This window comes from Aptenodytes patagonicus, chromosome 1 (genome assembly GCF_965638725.1).
Source record: "Aptenodytes patagonicus chromosome 1, bAptPat1.pri.cur, whole genome shotgun sequence".
Taxonomy (NCBI): Eukaryota; Metazoa; Chordata; class Aves; order Sphenisciformes; family Spheniscidae; genus Aptenodytes; species Aptenodytes patagonicus.
This window is the reverse complement of record NC_134949.1, coordinates 59,551,811-59,570,546: the sequence shown is the minus strand read 5'-3', so window position 1 is coordinate 59,570,546 and position 18,736 is coordinate 59,551,811. Positions and strand designations below refer to the sequence as shown.

The window sequence follows — 18,736 nt, the reverse complement described above, 5'->3', positions numbered from 1 at the left end:
TTTCCTATACCATCGCCATACCCTTGGGGGTTAGGACAAGGGTAAAGTTCTGGCACTGCTGGAATTAGGATTTGCAAATAAGTACCATGGGAAGTGCAGGAAACACAGATGTTCAGTCTCAAATAGCTATTATCTGCACTCTTCCTCAAGCTTTCAGCTGGAAACCAGGAAGGCTGAGGTTTATTCTTTTCTTATTCTCCTACAGTTTATTCTCTTCCTCCCAAGATAAACAGGCTGTTTGGTGAAAAACTAACTTAAACAGGACCCGGTCCCTGTCAGTCTCCCAAGACTCAGACAGGCTTACAGCAAACAGAGTCCCCTGTGCTCATCGCTGTTTGGACAGGTGGGAACAGAGCAGACAGGCAGAAGAGCCACTGGAGAAATTCACGCCGACTCAGCCAGCCTACATCCCTCTAATTCTTTTGTTTAGGCTCATCAGGGAAGGAAATTCTTGAACGTGATGGCAATGTGCTGGGCACTGATTTTACCTGTTTTTATATTAATCAAATGTAGCCTACAGAATAGATCACCCTGATCCCAAATCTCACTTCTCTGAAGCCAGTACCCTAATTTGAAATGCCTTCTCTTTTTGAACTGCACTGGGCTTCCTTGTCTCAGTAGTGACCTTGGCATCTTCCAGGATTACAGGTTTGCAGGAACACAGAACTGGAAAAGATCACCTGGATTATCAACTCTAGTCCTCTAATAACACAGGCAGTCACATTATAATCTCTTTCATAAACTCTTCTTTCTGTTTCCCAAATCTCCAAAGCCTGTATAAAACTCTAGATGCAAATAGATGCAAGTTGCTTTGTCACACTAACCCCCAGAGGAACGCAATGCAGATATCCCCAAACCAGCTGTGCATGGAGCAGCTCGGGTGTGGAAGCAGTATAACCATGTTCACGAGGTGCTGCACCAAAGCTAATAAACCCTATCGAGCAGCAGAACACCCTATCTCAGTAGCAGTGCTGGACAAACATAACTATATTACTTCTGGATTCAAGCTGCTATATATGCATGCCACAGTATGGCACCGCGGGGACTTGCAGGCTGGAGAATCAGCTTACAGGCTACTAGCTCGGGGATTTTTGCATGAGCTCCATTTTATGATTTTCCAGGGCTTTCCTGCTCCGGAGCAAGAATCCAAAATTGGTGTTTATATTAACACAAAGTGCCTTTTACCATATTCACAGAAATTCACCCAGACCTGACCTCTAACATGCATTCAGGAAAACTTTCCTGCACCCTCACAGCCACAGACTCCCAGAGGCTACCACAGCTTAACCTCCCTTAGCGTTGACCACACCGTGCATGCACCTTTTGCACACAGCAACTGCGCACTCTCCATCCCGTCAGAGCTTCAGTTGATGGCTGACGTGTTTATTTGCCATTCCTACCAAACAGGTTCCAGCCAAAGACCTACAGACACAGCCAGAGTTCCCCAGCAATAGCTGCCCCAGGCTTGGCACCAGCACAGAGCAGGGAGGCCGTTTTCCCTGGATAGCCACTTGCTTTGCTGCTATCAAATGCATGCTTTGAAAACCACGCCGTAATGACCGTACTTTTCACTGGCAGTAGCTACCTCTCATGAAAAAAAAAAACAAAACAAACAAACAAAAGACAGACATGGCGTGAGGAAGAGCACGTTGCTAAGACCCAAGTTTGGCAGCAGAGTTGGGTTTCCAATCCCTTGGTGGTAAAGCTGATGAGCTCGGAGCCTAGAGGGAAAAATTATTCCAGTGAATGCAAAGAGAGGCTTTTAAGTGACAAAAAGGCAAGTAAAAGACAGGTCAGGAAGAAAACCAACAAAACACATTTCAAAATGAGCTTGGCAAGCTTACTAGCACTATTCTTGCTTGTATGGTAGATAATTAGTAGGTCTAGGTAAGATCTTCACTTTCACAGGGCTCTAGAGAAATAAATCATTTCTAGTTGCAATAGGCAGCCAGCCCTCTCACAAACACTCAGCATGTACTCTGTACATGGCTGCAAGAAATGAGGAAATTATCTATACCCACTATAATCTGAGATCAGAGCAATGAATCCAGTGCTTTCCTACCAGAAGCCTAGCAACAGCGTGGACCTCCCCTACCTTGGTCCCTCCTGCCTTTGATAGTTTCAGCTGTCTTTGAGCACAGGAGAAGGATGGTTGATAAATTGCTTGCTAGGGCTGCTGCCCCTTCCTTTCAACCTTTCTTGTAACAACAGACCTCCAACAAGGCAACATTCATACATGCAACTCTCAGAACACATCATGCTCTTTAGAAAATACTTGGAATTAAATGACTCTAGATTATATCTTATGACTCACAGTACTCACAGATTCATCTGCTCATAAATGAAAAAAATAGGGCTTTCTTGTCCAGAAAAGGGTTGAACACTTTTCCCACACTCAAAGCACTCTGCTCCTGGCTGTCGCCAGCAGAACGCCTGCCCCCGTGTTGTCAGTACACCCCTCCCTCCGAGCAAAGACCCTCTCGCCTTCGTAGCCCAAATTACCCCACGTCCCATCCAGAGAACTGATGACCAGGAGCCTCTTGAGCAATTCAGGAGCCCAGACAGCTGCAGGCAAATAGGAATGAGTGCGGGAAGAGACAAAGGTAGATTTAGATGGTCCCCTACAAACGAAATGCTCATCTGCAAAAACAGAGCTCCTATATGCACCTCCTATACATAAGGTAAAGTACCCATCTTGAGTTTCAACACTGATGATCAGATGTATGCACTCGAATGGTTTGCAACATCAGAAAGGATATCATACCGTCTCTGCTTCAGAAAGACTTTATACAACTGCATCCTACACAATAGAAGTGTTAAGATAAATAGCCTCTCTTGATATTTAATGGCACAGCTAGTCTGCACCTTCACTTCCTTCACAATGCCAAGCATTAGGTCACCACGACAGGTATTTTAAGTTTCCCACTCTCCAGCTCTCCACAGCCCACAGTCCCCTGCAGTCTACAAGGCCCTCATTTAAGAGTATCCTGCAACAAGTTTCACCCGAGGGAATACAGTTCAGCAAGCAGGAATGTCAGTCTGAACCAAGGCTACACCACCACTTCATTTCAGAGACAGCATTATAATCAGGGACTGTGATGCTGCAGGTAGCCTGTACTTTTGGGTTCAGTATCCACACCATACTACAGCTGCAGAGGAAGGTGCGTTCTCCTTTTTATTTTATTATTTGTCAAATGTGACAGCATTCAATATTGCACAATCTCTTCAAGGAAGATAATTTTGTAACGTGCACGGGGGGGGGGGGGACATTATGGTTGCTGTGGGAACCTTAATTCTGGATTTCAGGACTTGCATATTTAAAACCTTAAATTTAACATTGCATTAATGTAGCTTCATGCATTGAATTAAGGAATGACTCAGTACAAATCTCCATGCATCTACTGAAGTCCTGATGTTCCAAGGACAAGAGGCACAGAACAGAAAAAACACAGCACGGGGAACAAGGAGGGAACGGTGGGGGGGCAACCTGTGAGCAGGGAAGCAAGAAACCAGCACAGCCGAGGCACAGCAAACCCCACACCAAACCAGATCTGTCACTCGGGGCTCCTTGTTCTCACCGCTCAAGGTTATGTAGCCTGTCAGGATAAAGAGAGCTTAAAGCAGAAACACAAATGGGCACAGAGGGAAAGGTTCCTGAAAGGACCGAGGAGGGGAAGATTCCCCGAAAGTAATAGGGTAACCTGTACTGAGAAGGGAAAGATCATATCCAGATAGCACCAATTCACTAATTTTTTTTAATTATGATGGCACGATGCCCGGATGATGCCCTTAAAACCCCTTCAGCTATTCAAGCATTTAACACTTATTTTCCCCACTCCTCTGAAGTTTAACTGCAATGCAAGCGCAGCAACAGCGCTGCCCAAAGTTTAGGGTACAGGCAGAAGCAGCAGCCCACGGGGGGTGGGGGTGGGGTACCGCTCTTTGTCCATTGGCAAGCATCCCAAAACTCAACCCTCTCTTAAGAATCCAGGACAGCGCTTCACCTTTTGGGCCCAAGCTGGTCTTTATGCAGGCTAACATCTCCGCTTTATACTACAGTGCTCACGCACCCCTCACCAGTGGGAGGAGGCGAGACAGCAGGGCAACTCTCTTCAGCTCCCACACTCACTCGCCAGGATCCTCCGCATTTCAGCCGGGTAAGGAACATCTCCATTGTTTACTGCTTATCTAAAATCAGCAGCAGCATGGCTGAATTACTTCTCTTACCCCACCCACCAAACGAAGCACAAATCTTAGCTGAGCCACGGGGCCTGCCCAGCCTTTCTCGCTAAAAGCCGGCACCCCAATTCAGGGTCCCGAATGCCAGGCTGCAGGGGGGGTAGAGGGGAGAAGGTGGACGTGCCTGCCAGCAGGGCCTGCTGGACAAAACCAGGCAAGTGTGCATACCCCAGCGCAGAATCAAGTTACCCTGCAACAAAGATAGTGTGTGTGTATGTGCAAAGGAGGGAAGTCAAATCCTTCTGCCCGGGTTCCAAGGCTCGCTTTGTTGCTAAAATAAACCAGTGTTTGTTCCTGGGAGTGATGGGGACACAGAATCGAAAAGCAGCAGTAGTGAGAGCCCCCACCTTCAGAGTTACAAACAGATTTAAAAAACCAAAAAACCAAAAACAAACCACCACAAAAAATGCACCAAACAAACAAAAACTTGGGAACTGATTACTCTTCACCTCTCGTATCTAGGTAAGGATCCCAAGGGCAAACTGCTGATCTCAAGGGTGCCCAGGAGCAGACAAAACTACACGTAGATGACTAACTGAGCAGCCTAACAGCTCACTGCTCCAGAGGAAATTCCAGTCCTTGCTGAAAGGCTGAAAATATATATGCTTTTATATATGCTTTTACTTTGCTTGCTGGATCTATATAACACTTTACACATGTTTTTCCTGACATTATTTTCCATACTCCACCAGAAACTCAAGTAACCGTGCCACTTCTGGAAAAACAACCTTGCATCCAACTTTTGTTGAAACAGCTTCTTCTCCTAACCCCAAAGCCCTAAATTCCAAAACTATCTATTCGCTCCCTGCTCCTCTCTTAACCTTCAGTGACTACAGATCCCTTTCAGCAGCACACCCCCACTACCTGGGATATCTCTCAGTACCACCAAAATCCCATAAAGCAGACGCACATGGGAACAGTCTTATGCATGGGGGGGGGAATACATATATATATATATATATACGTCTCACAGATGGCAGACAGTGAGCAGCATTATACCAAAAATTTTGTCTCCGAGGCACCTGACCAAAACTGTTCTCTCCAGAGGAACTTATAACTGCAGGAAAAGCCTGCTCGATATGCAGTTAACAGTACTCACTCTAAATATTATTTTTTACAAGGGAAAACTAAAGCCCACTGTGTGTAGAGGCTGCAGAGAGCTAAGCCCAACAGCAAAGGCCACTCACATTAGTGCAGAGTCCTTCAGCTTTCCATTCCTTATATGTGCAAAGTGTGCAAGCCCTCACACACGCTTCTCTACTCACCCAGAGGTACATCATGTTAGCCTGGGTCCTTCAAACCCAGCAATGAGGTGATCCGGCAACGCAAGAGGCACTTCAGTAAGATTGTCGAGACCGAGGTTGGTTGAGGGTTTGTTGGTTTTTTTTGGGTTTGTTTTTTTTTTTAAGAAAAAAATCCGAACGGCTCAGTTTGAGGCTTAGAAAGCGTCTCGCCTCCTCCGCCCCCCTCCTCCAGCTCTGGCTGCTCTGCGCTCTTCTCTCGCACTTAATCTCTCCCTGGGAGTTCCCAGCCCCGTGTGTCTGTACTGGCGTGCACAGCACACACTCTGCATTCGCCTCCAGGGAATTTCTCTCTGTCATTCTGCTTCTAAAAACACAATCTCGGCCTCACAAGATTCTTGCAAGAGGCAGGGATGGGTGGGGTTAGTAATAAATGCAGCCCTGCTCCCAGCGCTGGAGAGTGCTTACTTTAGAAGCGGGATCTTTAGACATGAATGAGGCAGAGCGTTGTCCTCCAAGGTCACTGGGGGGTGAGGACCCATTCCCCTCCACCCCACTAATTGCTTCTCCAGGAATCATCTGCAGATGCAGGAGCTGTGCACGGTGCCATAGGCAGGTTCTGCACGTCTTCATCTACCCCATTAGTCAACACCCAAAATTCGGTCACAATTCAGTAGCTGTATTTAATCATTAACCACTGACAGGCACCGAGGAGCACAACTACAGGGATCCTGAAGGTAAGGAGAAAATCTGTGGTGTGCCAGGCACCCTGGAGCTCCCACAGGAGAAATAACCGCTGTCAGCATGAGCTGGGGAAGAGAAGTGACTCACAGAAAAAGGGGTTAATCTGCTTTCGCAGGTGGCTCTGCATGAGTATTTTACAGACTTGCATATTGCTAAAGGGAAAGCAGCAGCTGGCTCCAGTTCCTCCAAGTGTATCGGGTTCCCACTTGCCCAGAGGCAGCTTCCCCCCAAGTTTGACTGGGGCAAGCGCCCTCTCGCAGCCTTGCGCTCCCAACCCAGTCTCCAATTTCAGGTTTGTAAAACTCTGCTGGTGGGGCGGCAGCCCCAGCAAAGGTGCGCTGAGCAAAAGACACTCTCGCCCCAGCTACCTCGACAAGCTCCAGCAAGCCCTTCCCAGCACGAGCAAATCCTCGTCCCATCCCCCATGCCCGATGCCACAGGACAAGTGTCACCTCTCATCTCATTAATCAGTTAAACCGCTCTTCCAAACTAGGAAAACGGGTTTCTCGCCCCCTTCCCACCTCAAAATGAAGAATCGACTTCCCTCGCTGGGCTCCAAATGCTAAGTTAAAATTGGCCTCTCCTCAAATAAGAAAAAAACCAAAAAAACAAAAAAACCCAAAAACCAAAATCATGGTTTTCATTGAAGCACTGGTCTCCTTGGAAATGAGTTTTGAAGTATTTTTATCTCAGCCAAAGATATAGAAATGGTGCTCTTTCACGTATCACCTCTACTCCCTTCACTTATAGATTACTTAAACACAATCCAGCAGGCTCAGAGCAAAGCAAGCAGCCATGTGGCCTGCCGCGATCCACACGATCCACCCACAAGTCAAGCCCTGTCTACACAGGGCAACAAACTGATGTGCCTCCCATTGCATCGAGCGCAGACATCCCAGGCGTGCTCTGCGCTCTCCAGGCTCCCCTCACCTTCAGCAAGCTGCAAACACACCCTGGGCCAGGCTTGTCCCAGGTACAGGCGCAAACACATGGGATGCCGACCAGCTCTAAGGAAATGCATGACTGTCGTTGTGGTCCTGCATAAAAAGCTAGAAAAAAGGCTTATCATCATGACCAGGATATAGCAGCCACAGGGACATGCTCGTTAGAGACAAGCAGGAAGCCACTCGGGTTTCCAGCCAGGAAAACCCAAGCCCTGCTGCTCAGGGGAAGGAGCAGGAGCCCTGATTCCAGAAGCTTGGATATCACAGGGTTGTTCAACTGCAGCATCCCTCGGGACTCCCATCTGCTCTCACCTTTTAGCATCTGCTCTCACCTTTTAGCATGACTGGTCAGGTCGAGAGGGTGAAAAGCAATGTTCCTAAAGATCACTTACTGCACCAAAGCCTATGCACCACAGTCTCCAAAGAGTGAAGCATATGATCCATAAACCTGTTCTCAAATCCTCCAAGAGGAGCGAAACAGCGGTAATGCTGACATTTGCATCACGGTTAGACACTTCAGTTAACATTTCAGCAGCAGGGTTGCACCAATGGTAGCTACTAGTTCAGCCAGCCTGCAGATTCAGGCAGGCACTTCTGCACCAAATAACCTTGATGGCATTTTCTAGGTTTTCTTCTGATCCAGAATCCTGATCCAAAAATGATCTAACTATCATTTTTATGAAAGCTGAGATTCCTTGTATGCAGAGAAGAAAGTGAGAAGACATGTGGACTAGGTGAGCAAACCCAAATAAATCCTACTTCATATGTATTTCCATAAAAGGCTTGAAAAAGATGAATGCTTGAAACTAAGCTGAAGAGTGACCAACAAGCTCCAAATGAAAAAAATAAATTTAAAAAAAGGGAAAAAATTCTCCTCCTTCTTCCACAGGCTCTCTCATCCTTTAGGCTACTCTACCATGGGAGAGAAAAGAAAAACTTTCAGAATAAGGCTGTTCTTTAATTTCAACAACTGGGACTCGTTACAAATCATCCCAGCAACTCCACAGCTGGACAGGTCACATTCAGCCTCCAAAGCAAAACAAGACCTACGAACCCTCCTCGAATCATCCAAATACTGGCTTGAAATTCATCTGCCACTGTTGCTACTAGGCCACCACCTCTCCATGGAAGGTATATGGGAAGATTCCTGAGAGCAGCTGACTTCTGGTGACGAAATACCCTCATCCTGGAGCACTTCTGGATGAACTGCAAGAGCAGGTTTCTCAACACTCAATATTCTCAAGCAGCGAGAGGAGTACCCAACTGATCAGGAAACGATGCTGCAGGATGCCTCTAGAGGCACCGCTGCTCTGATTCAACAGAGCTGCTGCTGCCCAGAGGTTCAAACCAACGCTAAGAATATGAAGTGTACACCCAAGACTATCCACAGTTGCAGACAGTACTGGTGGCAGTGGGGTAACCATGTTAGCCTCAGATTATAAGCACGAAAAAGATTTACTTGGCCGATATAATTATGTGGGGAGAAAAAGAACCAGATGAGCTATTAGGCCTTTTTTAAGCTTTTATTCAGATTATATAAATTTTCAACTACATTAGCTGGTATGTAAAAGATATCAATAGGAGACATTATTTTTTCTGGAAAATTTATCCTAACAAAATATTCTGTAAGTAGCAAGAGGACAACAGTATGTTAATGAGTCTAATTCCAGAAAAACAAAGACAGACATGACTAAGACAGGCTTCTGAAACAGGTAGCTAGGATCCCCTGCAAATGCTTTGTCTTAATCCTAACAACAGTGCTTTACAGGATCTGTGTCAGGGAACTTGGAAGGCTGCTGTGTGTGGAAATACACATGATCTCTTAGGGATCTTTCCTGTCTCAAAAAGGATTAAAAGCGGAAGGAAAAAGATTTTAAAATTAATCTATACCAGGCTAAGAGAAAAATGTTCAGAGAGCTGTAGCCTAGTGAAACATTGGTCCGTCTTCTCTGATGGGAGGCTGTTGTGTAAATCAAAGTGAAAGAGGAAGAAAGCAGTCTGCAAAGATAGTATTGCTTGTTAGAGAGGTAAGGAAGATGTTAGCAAGTAACAAAAGGGGAAAGAGAAAAAGGGAGCAAGTAACCACCTATTTATATCAAGGTATTTGGCAAATTAAGAGGCACTGGTAAAACAGGGGGGAAAAAAAAATCTACCTGCTTCTGTACCAGTATCAAAAGCCTTAATTACACATAAGAAGAATTGTGGCTGCTCAGTTATGTGCATAAATTCAACCCCAAAATACTGCTGGTATATACGTTTCAAATAAGCCCAATGCTTAAAAAATAATTTACAAAAAATTCTAACTGATTTAGGAAAGATCTGAGTGGGCAAACGGGGAGTAGGTATGGCACAGTTTCAAACTGACATGATCTGTTTCTAGCTGATTGTGTCTCAGAGGCATATGATTTCAAATGCTCGTGGATTAACATTCTAGCAGATAAAGCTCAAGACAGGGTACAAGCTGGTATGTCTGCTACACACTACTGAAATCACATTAGATAGCACGCAGGATGAGTGGCTAGCTAAGCACCTCTTCATAACAGAGGAAAAAAACCTATCTGATCACCAGGAATTTCAAACGGAGCGACGCTTACAGGAGGCATCGGGGGGCTAATGCCAAAGAACACCCTCAAAATTTCTAAATTACAGAAAACAATTTCTTAGTTCAAGAAGTGTTACATTGAAAATGAGCAATTCCATATTAGATTCCATCTTGACAGAAAAGAGCAATCAATCGTAAAAACAGAAATTAGCAGTAGCTTAGGTAAAAATGATTGTGACAATCACATTTGGATATACAGAAGGAGAACAGAGACCAAACCAGTGTATCTACATCTATACTCAGCGCTTGAGTGGGACCAGAGGTACATTGGTGTATTTTTCCTGGACAGACAGACTGCTTATTGGGCTTTCCTGTCACATTGCTACACTTGAATGCTTGTATATATTCTAGCAAGTGGGGGGGGGGGGGGGGGGGGGAGCTGAGAGAAGGAAACAGAAAGGAAATTAGGAAGGGGGGGGGGGGGGGGGGCGGTGGGAAATTACAAGGGAGTCCTAAGACAGGAGGCAAAATCCACAGCCAGAGCTGGAAGATGATTATGAGTTTTTCAAAGCTTCTCAAGAATAGCAACCCCAGCAATCACGTTGACCTGCTACCATGGGGAAAAGGTAGAAACATCCCCAATACTGAAGAAAGACCCAAAGCATTCAATACGTATTTCTGTTCTATATTTGGAGAAAAGTCAGCTGTTGCAGTCTGCGATAACGAAATGCTTTCCATTCCAGCAGTAACTACGGAAGATGTTCCAACAGCTACCCAACAAACAGCACTGTCGTCCTCTTATCTAGCTCGAGCTTAGAAACAGAAGGGATGTAACCAGATAACAAGTGGATTTTAACCAAACTACAGCTGTGAACATATTCAGGTGTGGACACTGAGAAAGGCCTGCAGTCTGCATCAAACTGCATGACCTGCATTTGCAGCTCTAATAAGCCCTAACTACAGTACTAACAGTAAACCTGCTGTAAGGCCAAAAGTACAACTGTGATGCAATGACATCCCCAAATGCAAGTGTTTGTTGGAGCCCATATTATTAAAGCCCTGCTGCTGTTAGCTAAGCTCGGCCAAAAGATTATACCTCTGTCAACACCAGAAGACTGCATCACGAGAGCAGTGCTACCGTTGAAGCCACCAATACCAATTTTCACAGCATCTGAATTTTCCTAGAAGCATCCAGGTTGGAACTCTTCCACTAATGAGAGCTAAAATAACATCCCAATGCTGAGCAAAGCGAAAAAATGAAGTGGGGTCTGATAATGGGAGGTTTGCAGAACAAAGATGCAGGTGGAAGGCCTCAAGTAGGGGAGCGCAAATTAAATTATGCACCTGAACGCACCTGGGAGACCATTTGGATACATGAATGAAAAATACTGATCATAAAAATATCTACTTCTGATGTTTAATAAGGCTTCCTGGCAACCTCTCCTGTAAAACAAAACCATAAAATAGTTTTTAAAAACAGCCTGAACTCTAAAATAAGATGAAGTTCTTTTATGGTTTATAAGTGCTATTGATTCTATGTGCTCCTCTTCACTGTGCAGTTTTCCTTTGCTGAAAAGTGAGAGGGGAGGTACTCTGAGGTTGGGGCAGGTTGAAGAGGGAAATTTCATTTCAAACCAAAGGAAAACAGTTGCTCTCACATCCAAGAGCCAGAACGAGCTTTCACATTTTATGCAGAAGATGGATTCTGACTGAGGATGAAGACTCGATCATTGTCCCACCACGATAAACATTTCAAGGACCACCTACAAAAGGTCTGACTGGAGATGGGAAGGGAGACATGCTCTGCAGCGCTCAGAGGGAAATTCCTCTGACTCAGTGGCTGCTTTCCACAGCTTATCTGACTCCAGCAGAACGTCCCAGCAAGAGAACAGGGGAATCAGACCGCCACTAGTTGTGGGGTTTGGGTATGCCTTGTGTATTGTTTTTTTATTTGGTTTGGTTGGTTGGTTTTTGTTTTGTTTGTCATTTTGGTTTTTTTTTTAAAGAAGATTAGAGATGGGGCTGGGAGCTATCTGAGGAGAGGCACAGAAGGCAGCGCTGGGCACACTTGCAGTTCCTATGGAGATAAGAGGATCTTCTTTGAGGTTGGTTTACTCCTTTGGGTGCCGCTGGAGACTATGCTGGTAGCAGAGTACTGCTCATTTGCGAAGACTCCCTCCACTCAGGATCCTAGCATTATCTCTGATTATCAGAATTTCTGAACCACAAGGTAGATTTTAGATTTCCTCTCAACATCCAAAAGGACTCCAGGAAGCCTCTTTCTGCATTATCCTGTTTGTGAAAGGAAGCAAGACGAATACAAAGTGCATACAATAAATCACCCAGAAAAATACCAGAAATCCCTTTTAGATGTTTTGCCAAGCAAATAAGCCAAACATTGGCATATTACAAGAAAAAAAAAGCCATTTTGTTATAGAGCAACCCATTTCATTACTGGAAAACTGGATTCCCTATTCTCTCTCCTGCAGGTATGGTTCAGCTATGCAGCAAGAAGCTTCTGAAAAGAGATTACTTATTTAAAAGCAAACTATCAAGGGCTAGTTTATCTTCCACAAAAAGCAGAAAGCTTGAAACAATAAAACACCTTGACATGCAAACAAAACCAACAATTTCCAGGGACTGTCCTGCTACTGACTTCACATAGTAATTAAGTCTTTAAATAAACTTCAGAAGGTCTCAATTCGCAGGCTTCTCGTTCAAGGCGGGGGGGGGGGCGGCACAGGAAACAGGTACCAAGAAAAGCTTTTTAGACTTACTTTGGGATTTTCCTCTCCTCACAAGTACGCTCAAGAGCGCTATTCTGGAAGGCACTGTCAATCCTTCAAGAGAATCGCAATAAGCTCATTAACTAGAAAAGGTACATTGCTGAAAATGTGTTCTTAGACAAAAATACACTTTTAAATTAAAACCAAGAACACTCACATCAGCAAAACTAAATTGTGAAGCCAGGGAATTCGAGGTTAAACATTGAAGAGCGTGCAAACATTTAGATGTAAGGAATTCTTACAGCCACAGTATACTGGTTTGGGCATTCATCTGCAAAAACAAAATGGTGATACAACTGCTCCCAGGATATAGCAAACATGAGTTTGGGCAGACAAGTAGGAATTTCCATTAATTACACCTGTCAGCCTTACTATGGCAGAACAGGAGTGAAGTTTGCAATCCCCCAACACCTTCTGCAGAGAAGCTAGCAAGCTTAAGGTCTGCAGGAGAAAAAGTATCTCTGCAGCTGTGTTGCCACCCCAGGCTTGATTTTCAAGCTGTATCTTCTCTATTCTGTCACACCTGGATCCGGTCTGAAGTCCGTACTGAATTGGCATATAGCAAATATATTTAGATACTTGTAAGAGGGGATCAGAATAGGCTCTAACACTGGTATTTAAATTCCTATTTTTTTAAAGTTTAGTTAACTAATAGCTGCCTTAATATCTTCACTAGTAATGTCCAGAGAACAAAGTTTTATCTCCCTTCAATTTTTCCATGAAGTAGCAGAAAGTATTACACAGCAAACTCCAGCAAAAGTCTATTTTTAGTGTCAAATCAGGAGTATAATATCCAATTGAATGGATAAAGGGCAGAAAGATTCTCTATGCCCTAGACTTATTTGTCAGTGCTAATGAGAATATTTATTTGGTTGTGGATTTTGAAGAGGAAGCCACAAATAAAAAAACACAACTCAGCTCCTACCTCAACAACTCATCTCTTTATAGTCCACAAGGGAAGCTATACCAAAGGATGAATTGATGACCTCCAAGTGTTATCCTATTTAAGGTGTGAGACTTCAGGTGGCAAGAGAGAAACTGCTTCAAATACTTCATCAATGGAGCTACAGCATCATTACACCATTTTCTGTCTCCATGCTTACCATGTCAAGTGGCTGTACCACATCAGCACGGCAACAACCCAGCAAATTAAGAAAGGATATGAAGAGGAGAGTATTGCAACAGCGGGGAATGGAGAAGACAGGGTGTAGCTCTCTTCCCTGGACCACACAGGGGTTTATTAATATGCTGAAACATTGACTTAGGCCTGCTGCTGATAAAGGGGAATACAGATGGAGAACAATACCATCCTGCAGAAAGGGACTCCTCCTGGTTTGTTTGTGCAAAGGAAGGTTAACAATGTTAGCGAGTTATTCAGGAAGTAATGGATACCCTCTTGCCCTGAGCAAATTCCTTTTCAGTAACAGTAGTAATTTCCTAGGCAATACAACTATATCAAGGTATAATGGCTACTATATTTATCTACATAGGCCCTGTACTGCTGGGATCTAATTTACTACAGCATAGAAAGCAGTTTACAAATCCTGGGATAGTAAAGTTGCTAGAGACGGGAATAAAATTCTATCCTGTATCGCTTGGCTTGAAGACAGGTTTTTTAACATCCCTTTTTAAGAGTATAAAATGCATTCTCTCCAACTTAGAAAGACTCAAAGACTAATAAACCCCAGAAGTAGACTGCGAATACACCTATGAGAGGGAAGAAATCAGCTTAACAAGTACTACATTGTGCACTTTTTTTTTATACTTATTGTCACAGCTGCTTTATTTCTTCTTTTATTCAAATAACATTCTTTCATTTGACCCTCTGAGAAGAAAAATAATCCATGACATTACCTAGAAGCCTTACATACCTAATGAAGACAAAAATATCTTAAATCTGTGATGTTTTTCTTAGCTGAATGCCTGAAATACAGCTTCAGTATGAGAAATGGCACAAGTATATAATCAGCAAAGAAGAAAGGAGTGACTCCAACTAATGAAGAGGTAACACCGATAAACACTGAACGACATCTCCCAAGAAACAACAAAACTAAATTGTTAAAAGAATTTGGTGGAACACAACATCAACCTGTGATAAGTAAGGGTGAGTGGAAAGAGACCAAACACAGTGTCAGGGGACTGCAAATACTTCTCCATTACCTAACTGTAATGGCGAAATCGCCATTAATAGAACTAAAAGCAAAATATTTCAACAAGGGTATTGGCAGTTGTCAAACCACATAAAGGAACAGCAGACTGTTCAAATGTAAAAGGCATTAATAAAGCATAAGACAAGAGGCATAAATAGATATAAAATATAGAAGAAGATTTCTAGAGGACAGAAATGCTACTGGAAAAATTTAGTTATAAAATACAATATCCCCAACTTCAATTCACAATGATCAGCAAAGGTCAGTTGTCAGAAAAGCAATTGTTTCTGATCTCATTCTGAGCAAAGTGGTCCTCAACCATACCTGCACCACCACCATCTAGCTGGATTATTCTCATGGCTGCAGCAAACAGCTCCCTCCATCTGACTGATTCCTCAGGGAATTATGAGCATAAGACAATTTAGAAAAGTGTGTATATGTAAAGACTAGCCGCACTACTTGTTTCCTGCTTTTTAAGTAGAGATAGTCCATTCTTCAAAGTCTTTTTAGTGTATATATTTAATATGGGCCTTCCAAGAAGGCATGCGGTTAAATACCTACCTATATCTTTTAATAGGGCATTTTGCCATTCTGCAGATCTCACACGCAGTGAGTACTGGAAACGCCAGGAGTTTGTAACATGGGATGTTCCAACAAATTCAGATATATTTCTTGGCACTTGTGTCAACTGACATACTTGAATCAGGAGGATTTTGGCTCTCACAGGAGCAGACCAGCTACAGATCTGGTCTTCAGCATCACTGCAGTCTGTGGGGTACAAGCATACTGTGGCCCTCAAACACCTTCAGTTGAGCTCGTATTAAGGCTGTTCCACCTTCCCTTCTTTCCCCCACACTCTACCATGACAAAAAAAAAAATTTACAGTAATGTAAATTCCATTCTGATGCCTTTTCTGATCAAATCCTGGCAGAATTAGACTCTTCCATTAGAGATTGACTGCAACTTCCTTACTCTTTCGATCCCTTTCTAAGACAGACAAATTGAATGAGTAGCAGCTCCCTCGCATTCGGTTTAGATGAGATGAATGGTATGAAGTAACTATGGCCAGTCAACACATGCAGTTATTGTGCCCTAGGCCCTAAGCAATACATTCTCATCTTATCTTAATCCAAATTTAAGCTCTGAAGTGTAGTCATACTGTGTGACAACTACTGTACCTGCTAGAGAAGCTACTCACTTTGATAACAAAGCTACCAGCAACAACAATATATGAAACTCCCCCCCCGCCCAAATTCCCAGAAAGCAACAGTGACCAGAACAATCTTTTTTCATCCTTGTGTGACCTGAAGAATGCATGTTTTCTTTCAGATAGAGGCCTCGCTATGGTTATCTAATGCTAATGTCACTACAAACTGGATTAGAGACGCCCAGAAACCTCGAAATATGTACATGGATAGTCAACTGTATCCTAATTCTAAGTCTGAAGGAAATCAAATGCTCCAAATTGTGCCTAATGTAGTTAAGTTTGCCCTTTAGGTAGGATAGACCAGTAAGAACATATTACACAGTGATTAGATTAATTCTTGAGTGAAATTCAGAGGGCTGGCTCTATCTGTCTATTGGGCCAGTATATTCAAATTATTTCAGAGACTAGCACTCTTCCCGTGCTCTGCTCCACAGCAGCAGCTGCTCAAGAAATACAGCAGTTCTCTGTCTGGGGTGAAGTTGGCAGCAACTGGGGACAATGCTGCTGTCAGAGTTCAGCTCCCAGTTCTGAAATGCCATTCTATTGGAAATACCAAAGAGCCTAAACCTAGCTACAAGTACTGCAGGATGTAAAATATCTCTATCTCAGCTTTCAACACAAAGCTCCGGAGTCTCATGACATTTACTCCTTTGGCCCCTGTCAGTCTTTCTCCAGACCTTGCAAAGGATTGGATCTGGATGCCATAAATGGTTGGAAAACAAGATGTTCTCCAAGCACTTGGAATTGAGGAGCACTGTTTTAGCTTAGGGACACCGTGGCGAGGAGCCAGTGTGACAGGTGCCCCAGAAATAGAGATGATGATCAAACTGTTGCCAACATTAGCCACTGCTGTCCTCTTGACCTGTAAGAAAGGGTAGCCCATGCTCTCCAGGTGTATTAGGGGAACAATGGACCAGAAAAGGCAAGGAGGATGTGTTTGCTGGCAGTACCTGAAGTCTCTCCTCATTAAAATCCAGCTGTGAAGGAATTTCAGCACATCTCATCAGATACAATCCTACCGGTAAACCTTTATTAGGCCTGGCAGAAAGCATAGCTCAGCGCTGCCGTGACATCAGAGCACAGCTCATCGCAATCCACAGGCACCAAAAGAGTTAAAAACGCAGATTCCTGCTAAAAGTGCCAAGAGCTACGAACCTTCTCCTGTGGGGGCGGCAGCAGCAACTAAATCCACTCCCCAACAATTGGCTGGCCCGAGGAAAGAGAGGCGGGAAAACACAGGTCATGGGGGACAGCCCCCCCAAGTAAATAGCAGCACAGCATCTGCTCAGGTTTTCAGCTAAAATCGGTGAGACAGTTCTCTTCATTTTATCGTCAGCCTCTCGAGACAGCAGCCTCTGACCTTTATCAGGAAGAGCACCCTTGCCCTCTAATCACAGACTTCCTGGAAAACGCAATCTAGCTGGTAATTAATACAGAATGGGGGGGCAGGGGGAGCTTCATAACATCAAATTACCACTGCAAGATTTTTAAATACACCCCCCACCAAAACGGCAGAAGAATTCAAGCATGTTCTCACAAGCCATCTTGCTCCCCTAGCATTATTTAACAGTACTCATCAAAGATTTTCTCTCGCCTCTCCCCCCACCAAAAAGACCTGCCCCCAAAAGTCTTGTTTTGTAGATATTGCCTGCAGCAGCATAGCTTCTTGCTGTGAAAGCTTCAACACAGGTGTGCAGAGCATGACCTGGGCAGAATTACATGTGCCATTTCCACTGGGAAATCTAAGAGACTTATTAAGCCAGGACAGTGCCAATTAATCTACTAATGGAATGAATCAAAAGTGTGTTCCTGGCCCTTTCCCTTTCACATCCCAAAACCTCGGGGGAGCTGAAACCATCTGGCAAATGCCTGCTCCGAGCAACATTATGCTGCTGCTGGAAATACCTCTCCCTTAATATTGAGAAGAATGAAACCATCTTCTATCCACCAGCTATTCTCAGGAGCATCAGCATAGCTTGCTGAGGTAGTCTGCTTGCACGCAGCATCCTTCCCCAGCCAATGCAGAGCTGCTCACTCACCATGCAGGAGAAGTCAGCAGAACAGAAAGTGATCCCATTCATTTACTCAGGGTCCTGCTGAAGCAGCCGGCACGAGCGGGGCAGTGAAGCAGTTACCGTACTCGGCGTAATGCACACAGGCTGCCCTCCCACAGCAGATGCCAACAGCAAGCAGGCAGGAGCACGCTCCCTGCCCAGACTGAGGAAATGCTCCTGCTGAATTCTCTCAGTCCTTTCTTCATGCAACAGGAGTTGCAGGTAAGGTAGCAAGGAGGCGTTTGTTTATGTTAATTTAAAAAAAAAAAAATCTCCTCTAAGCAGGCTTGAAGTGGAGATCTGGCCAGAGAGCTTAAAGGGAAATCAAGATATCAAACACTCCAAAGTTCATACATGATACATGTTATTACTGTGAGACAAAGGGAAGGACTGACTCAGAGATGCTGAACACCCCGCACCCTTTGAGTAATAAACAAGCTCAGGAAGAAACAGAGCTATGAGGCAGCTGTCAAAGAAAGAATCTCTGGCACTTTTAAGATCATACAGGAGCAGAGGAGCCTTCTATGTTATAATTTAGACACACACAAACACACACAAAAAAAAAAAAAGAGAGAAAGGCCCAAGACAACAGCAGTCATACGGCTGTGGAATTATGTAGATGGTAACAACTGGCTTTTGACTGTCACAGAATAACACAAGTACAAGGCAGGGGAGACAAGAGGTCCTCCGTGCCCAGAGGCAGCACAGAGCATGTTTGGACAGAAATCCATCAGGAATTGCCTAACTTGTTATTACAGACTCCCAGAAACAGGAACTCCAGTCCCCTACATTACCATTCCAGTGCTTCACTACATCGAATCAGAAATGT

General features: G+C 44.2%; 1 protein-coding gene across 15 annotated transcripts in view; it reads right to left on the bottom strand.

Annotated features, from left to right (window-relative positions):
• RBFOX2 (RNA binding fox-1 homolog 2) overlaps positions 1–18,736 on the bottom strand; it is a 176,093-nt gene that overhangs the window by 110,461 nt on the left and 46,896 nt on the right. Inside the window, exon 1 of one of the 15 annotated variants that reach the window (XM_076338647.1) lies at positions 5,505–5,832. The exons of the other annotated variants lie outside the window; for them this stretch is intronic. Coding sequence (XP_076194762.1) covers positions 5,505–5,519 — 15 coding nt within the window. The 5' untranslated portion in view covers positions 5,520–5,832. Of the gene's footprint in view, positions 1–5,504; positions 5,833–18,736 lie in introns of those variants that run through there. 15 annotated transcript variants of the gene reach the window in all.